At 40.9% G+C, this 6962-nt stretch overlaps 1 protein-coding gene across 1 annotated transcript; it reads left to right on the top strand.

The window, feature by feature from the left end:
* The first annotated feature begins 350 nt into the window (after positions 1-350).
* Positions 351-6329, top strand: LOC143133963 (microfibril-associated glycoprotein 4-like). The gene is made up of 5 exons (XM_076294002.1): positions 351-577; positions 3277-3465; positions 3870-3966; positions 4598-4765; positions 6013-6329. Exons 1-5 carry the CDS (start codon positions 572-574, stop codon positions 6276-6278), a joined length of 726 nt encoding a protein of 241 aa, XP_076150117.1. The 5' UTR covers positions 351-571; the 3' UTR covers positions 6279-6329.
* The last annotated feature ends 633 nt before the right edge of the window (positions 6330-6962 follow it).

Raw genomic sequence — 6962 nt, 5'->3', positions numbered from 1 at the left:
GACAGGAAGAAGGTCAGTGTGTGTGTGTGTGTGTGTCTGTGTGTGGTGTATTTGTGGGTGTACGAGTTCTTCTGATCATTCACTAGCCAAAGAGAACGAAGTGTGATGATTAGGGAGTGTGTGCGTGTGTATGTGTGTTGACTAACCTTTATTTCATCACTGATTGGAAATGTTGCAGTGATAGCTAAAAACAAGGATGAATAATTGGACCCCACCCCACAGCTCCACTACCCAATCATGTGGTCTCAATGCCTGCATGTTATTCCTTCTTTTGTGAAATCTGAGTTGACCATTATGTGCAAAAGAAAGAGAGAGAGATAGAGAGAGTGAGAGAGATAGAGAGAGAGGTATTTATGGGTCTGGGTGGGATATGTTTGTTTTGTAAGGTGTAGTTGAAGAGTTAAATCTGATCACCCATTCAAGAGACAACCAGAGACCAGAGCGGACAGAGAAGAGGGAGACAAAGACAGAGAAGAAGAAGAAGAAGAACAATAACAAGAACAAGAAGAACAAGAACAAGAAGAAGAACAAGAGGAAGAAGAAGAACAAGAGGAAGGCCGTTTCCAGCAAAATGAGGGTAATCACAGACAAGTTTATCATGTTAGGTTAGATAGATTTGGTGGGGAAGGGTTGTTGAATGTGAAAAGATCACAACAAAATGTTTGAAAGTGGAATGAGGAATGTGTTACCACTGACTAGGGCTGTAACGATTTACGATTCGAAACCGAAATCGCGACATTCATATCCACGATACTGTGTCGCGGTGTGAAAAGGCAGAATCGCGACACACCCTTTCTAGTGTTTCACGCAGTGCTTTGCAGCTTATGCGGCCGCAAAAGCAACCAGGGGCGATTCTAGACCTAGAGCTTTGCTGGGGCACAGGCCCCCAACTCCCAATACATAAAAAAAAGAATGTGCGCGCAATATGAAATAAATGGCTAGCCTACGGGTAGGCTACAAGCTTCAAAATCATTATTGTCACTGTCATACTGTAGGACCAGCACTCTCTCCCTCAATTGTTCTAAGAACCACTAGCCAGCAACATCCAAACACATAGGCATAAGTAGGCCTATGCTCACTACATGAATTTAATAGGCTTTCCTACTAACACAAGGGAAAGCTTAGTCTAAATTGAGATATACTTCCCTCCCAGGCAAGGGTCCTATAGTCATCCTGGCAATACTGCAGTTCTTTGTATCTTAAATAGCCTACTAAAGCCTTCATATTGACTTTTGGTGATAATTTCCAAATCCTTTAATCTACACAGAGTCTGTATAGGCTACATTTGCAAATGCAGCAAACTTATTTAAGTTTGCCATTAAACCCTTGATCAAATCACAGCACTTTAACATAAATGTTAATGTTACCGTTAATGAAGGCAATTATCATACCTCCCTCGTCCTCCTCATCCCTCCTCACTGTTCCTCTCCCTCTGCCTCTGTTCAGGAAGAATTTTCTGATGTCCATCTCTGAATAGTTTATCAGAAGGCTATGTTTAGTTTTACAGTAGGACAGCTTCACAAACAGTATAGGCTACTTTTACAGGACTCTCTACACTATACGTAAATCATTATTAATTGTCCGCATGTGTGCATGCAGCCTACGCATGGTGTGAGTGTGTGTGTCAGGGAGAGAGCACAAGCTGGTAAACTGTTGCTAAATTTAGGCTACAAATTTGACGCTAAGCATTAGAACACGGATGCTAATTATGTGGGCAACATTCTCTAACATCGATCAACTTGTCATATTTTCTGTCAAACAAGTTGTGAATTTGTTGTAACATTAAAACAGGGGACGACTTACTCTATGCTCAAAGTGATTCCACAATCCACAGTGTATGTGTGTGCAGTACAACGAAACACTCGGAAGAATCATGTGAATGATTTTCATTGGTTGTTGCGTTCAATCTTACCCAGCTACAGAGGTGCTATTTCCTGATTGGCTATTATGGCCCCTTTCTTTTTTTCCTTGTTTGTTTTTTATTGGCTGGTAAGTGACAGGCTCGAGTCATGACTAAAGCAGGCACGGAGATGCGCTCATGAATGCCGTTTCCAGCGAGAGCAGCGCTAGAATTTTACTGGGGCACTGGAGACTTTTACTAAGGCACGTGCCCCAGTGAATAAGGTCTAGTGACGCCCCTGAAAGCAACCCACAACTCCCGCTTTACTTATCGGTAACATACCAACTTAACGTTGTCCAAAAACAAATAAATAAATAAATAATAATTTCATACCTCTCCTTGCTTTCATTGTAGACTATGTGTGCTACTTTACCAAACAGTATAGAAGTAAACCCCCTCTCCTTGCCCCGCTCTCTCTCGCGCTCCCTCCCTCTCACTCTCCCTCCCTCTCCTGCTCAATGAACACGCGCGACTTAAATAAAACATTCACAATAGTGAAAGCCAGGAGGCATAGACGACTAGCTAAATTACTATTAAATCCGCTTAGCATCATTAGCATGCTGCACATATTTGTTTAAAACTCTTGCATTGAAGTTGACTGATCATCTCAATACCAACGTTTCCCAAAAGGGCCTGTCCCAAGGAGAACAAGTAGCCTATTACCTTGAAACTTAAACACACATGGGGAAACTGAACAGTCCAATCAGTAGACTATGATAGGCTAAGCTATATGCTATATGCTACTGTTTACAATATTTCCAGGCTTCAACCAGACAGCTGAATTAAAGAGGTAGAGTTGTAATAAAAAAATAGTAGGCCTAGGCTATAGGCTAATCTGCATAAAGTGTGCTGTCATAAATATCAGTCATTCAGAAAAATATTTTTATATCAGGATATAAAATAATGAAGTACGTAGGAAGGCAATTAAGCCAGGCTATAAAATAATATATATATTATATTGTAATCCTCTGGTGTTCTAAGGGAGGATATTAAAATGTTATTTAATAAAATGTCTAGCCCCCTCCCCCCCCCCCCCCAAAAAAAAAAGAAAAATCAAGATTTGTATCGAACCGTGGGTCAAAAATCGTGATACAAACCGAATCGTGAGGTTGGTGTATCGTTACAGCCCTACCACTGACATTGTAATGTGTAGTGATGTGTAATGTGTAGGTGTTTAACTGGTGTATTCTGTCATACAATATGCACAAGTTTTCATAATACTGTGCAAGTGTGTGTGTATATATATATATATAATATATATATATTGGAAATTGGATTTTGCCGGTAAATGTTGTGTATGTTTCTCGCTCTTTATGAATGTGTGTTTCTGTGTGTGTGTGTGTGTGTGTGTGTGTGTGTGTGTGTGTGTTTCTCAGGTTCTCGTTCTCCTGCTCGGCCTGGTTCCTCTCTCTCTCGGTTCCAACATGTATCTGCCGCTGGACTGTGCTGACATCCATAGCCATGACAGCACCAAGCCCAGTGGGGTGTACTCCATCTTCCCTGGGGGGCCCATCTCCCCCCTGCAGGTCTACTGTGACATGGAGACTGATGGGGGAGGATGGACGGTGAGTTGCCTCAGCTTGTAGTCTAGTGGCAGGGAGTTCATTTCTCATATGGAATAAGCAGGGTTGGAATTGTAATGCAATAGGTTACAGATTACTAGTTGCCCTGACAACAGGTTACAGATTACTAGTTACCCTGATAATAAATGACAGATTAGTTACCCTGATAATAGATTGTAGACTACTGTGATATAAAATGTAACAAGTAACAACTATATAACATTAATAATTTGAACAAATACTGCCAAATTGATGGAGTCTGTCTAGACAGAAAAACATGGCAAGTAAAAGACTGAATGGTGTATTCTCTATATATGCGGCTATATGCGGCTTTATATTAAACATGATAACATGATAATCTAATGGTAAATGGTAAATACTCTTTCTGACTTTTTTCTTTCTCCCAGGTGTTTCAGAAAAGGATGGATGGGTCAGTAAACTTCTACAGACCCTGGAATCACTACAAGAAGGGCTTTGGCGACCTAACTAGTGAATACTGGCTAGGTACGTAGTCAAATATAGGCTACATGCTATGTTGCTGAACACTGTACATATATTGAACCACACGTATGCACATGTTGCATAAAACATACACAAATACATTAAAACACAATGAAGAACTAGCCACTTAAGATAACAGCCAATGGAGTTTTTTTCACCCACAGCAAAAACAGCTGGCACAAATTAAACTTGTATATTATGAATTATAGCAATGCATCCATCATCCTCCTTTAAAAGTTGTTAACTTGAGTTTTTCATAACAGCTAGTAGTAACACCTAGCCAAAAGAAAAGATTAATTATACATAGGGGAGAGTTGGATATGGTGGGGCTGCACACAATTCAGGGTCAGTTGAGTAAAACGTGCCCTACTCTGGTTGGTTGTTGATTGGCCATTCTGGGTAATCCCTTATCTGTAGCCCTAGGAATTTACATTACAGTTTTTTATCCATCCAAAGCGAATTACATATGTCAATTACATTACGAGGGCCAATGTCCCCGGTTAGGTGCCTTGCTCAAGGGCACAATGGTGGAAGCCAGGTCTTTTCAGGCTACTGCAGGCTAGCCCAGCTCTTTAGCCACTACGATGATGATGTCTTCTCTGGTTGGCTTGTTTGTGTGCCGACCCGTGTGTAGGCCTGGACAACATCGTGCTGCTGACCATGAGGAAGAGGAATAAGCTGAGGGTGGACATGGAGGACTGGACTGGGGGAAAGGCCTACGCCCACTACGCCTCCATTTCTGTGGACCCAGAGCAGTTGGGCTACACATTACACCTGGGTGCTTTCACCACTGGTGATGCAGGTGATGGTCACAGCAGGCTGCACCAGCAACGTAACGGAAGTCTTCCATTCGTGGAGGAGCATATGCTGAAACAATTACCATCCACTATAATCAATGAATCAATGACATTGACTGCACCAGATGTGATAGTGACACGTACATTTGAAAAATTAGACTAGTCCTCTAGTATTCTATTGCATATTCTGCGGACGGAATGTTTCAATTATATATATAGGCAGGTCCACCTTTCCTTAAAGGGGAACTTGGCAACTATTTCAACGTAATAAACCCGTTTAGAAATCATTTGGATGGTTAAATGACCTGTTCCGGTGAAAATGGTGACTTTTCCCGCTGCCCCTAGCGTCCCCAGGCGGAAAACCAACCTTGAAACATTGAGACTACCGTCCCGGAAAGAGAAGTGAGAAACAAGAAACTCGTTTTAAATCGTGTTTCTTACCTTGTAACATCCACATTGTCTGCCGAACTTGTGCTAACCGTTTTGCTAGCTTGTAAACAAATCCATGTGCTTTATCGTTACCTTTTTCCACAGTTTGAAATAGCATAATGCACAATTTCTCCAGCAGAGGGGAAAATCCTGCCAAGTTTCCCTTTAAGCTGCTATCATTTAACATTCACCTTATTCACCTGGGGGCCATTTGTAAACCAAAATGAGGCTGAGGGGTACGAAAACCAGGAAGTTTATTAGATTCGAGTCTATTGCACTGACCTACAAATTCAAAATGAATGGATTCTGTCATCAGTTTGACTTGCACTATAATTCCTTTGAGAAGCTTCATATGCCTGTATGAAAACTAGTTGACCAATCAAATCGTGTGCTTAATATGATGATAGACAGATGAGGGTTCTTTGTTACACATCACCTGAGCGTGCTTTGGTTGATTTTGATGTTGTTTTGTTTTGTTTACAACAAAAAGGCTGTTGCTAGATAAGCTAAAGATCAGATGTCGCTATCACATCTGTTGAACAAGATATTGGCAGCGCAATAGCTTTAAAAAACTAAGAGAAAACAGCAATTAAGGCATTTGTCGAGAAGAAAGATGTTATGGCTGTTCTCAGTACAGGATTCACGGTTCTTCGCTCTTATTGGTTAGGTCTGTCCAATTTTTTCCATGTATTGGTTAAAACACGTACGCCCCATAATTACGTTCTGGTGGTGCAGTATCAGACTCAAATTCTGAATTGAGTATGGCTAGCACAGAAACCTACCTGCAATGTAAATGACAAAAAAGTAAAATCTCTCTCCTCAGGTGATGCACTGAAGAATCACAATGGCATGAAGTTCACCACCTTCGACAAAGACCAGGACACCTGGGATAAGAACTGTGCCAGCTCCTTCATGGGCGGCTTCTGGTACCTGAACTGCCATGACGCCAACCCCAACGGGCTCTACATACCGGACTCAGCTTCTCCTCATGGGCCGGTGTACGTCAGCTGGGACACCTGGAAAGGGAACACATACTCACTTAAGACTATTACAATGAAGATGAGGTCACTGTCCCAGTGTAGTAATTAGATGTCCTAGTGTGTGTGTGTGTGTGTGTGTGTGTGTGTGTGTGTGTGTGTGTGTGTGTGTGCAGTGTTGTGGTCTAATAAACCTGAAACAATTTTTCCAGCACATGACACAGCTAAAAATGTTGTCTAACTAAATCAGTTGCAGATTGACTTGCAAATATAAGCCAACTGCAGCTTGCAAGTGTACAATGTACCGGATTGCATGCACGTATACAGTACACATACAAACACACGGACACATACGCTCAGACACACACATACACAAAGGTGTGTATTGAGTATTACTTATATATCCATGACAATTTACAACATTACAATCATCAAACATTTACAACATTACAATCATCAAACATTTAAAAATAGTTTTCATACAGTAAAACGTTGCCACTGTTAAAAAATACCAATATAATTTGGGAAATGTGTCTTAATTTGATATAGTACAATAATGTACTGTATGTATAAACCAAATGGTTGTGTTTTCTGCAAATAAAAAAAGACAAATGCTTATATTGTATAGCCCATCTATGTTCATTAACCTCATAGGGGAGGACATTTTTCAACATCAATAATCTTCGGTTATTACATGGGAAATTACTGATATGCTATATTCCCACCATAGGTGGATCATAGTAACACTGAACCTACATACTAGTAACACTACACGCTAATAACACTGAACCTACAC

The sequence above is a fragment of the Alosa pseudoharengus genome, unplaced genomic scaffold (assembly GCF_046254945.1).
Source record: "Alosa pseudoharengus isolate Yale_2024_CS ecotype anadromous, Long Island Sound unplaced genomic scaffold, YU_APseudo_1.1 YU_APseudo_1.1_scf_1, whole genome shotgun sequence".
Lineage (NCBI taxonomy): Eukaryota > Metazoa > Chordata > Actinopteri > Clupeiformes > Clupeidae > Alosa > Alosa pseudoharengus.
This window is presented reverse-complemented; position numbering and strand designations above follow the sequence as displayed.

What these genes read in the sequence shown, in the direction of transcription:
- LOC143133963 (XM_076294002.1), top strand. An exon ending in CTGATGGGGGAGGATGGACG is followed by an intron (nt 3,466 to 3,869) that starts GTGAGTTGCCTC and finishes TCTTTCTCCCAG; the next exon opens with GTGTTTCAGAAAAGGATGGA. An exon ending in TTTCACCACTGGTGATGCAG is followed by an intron (nt 4,766 to 6,012) that starts GTGATGGTCACA and finishes CTCTCTCCTCAG; the next exon opens with GTGATGCACTGAAGAATCAC.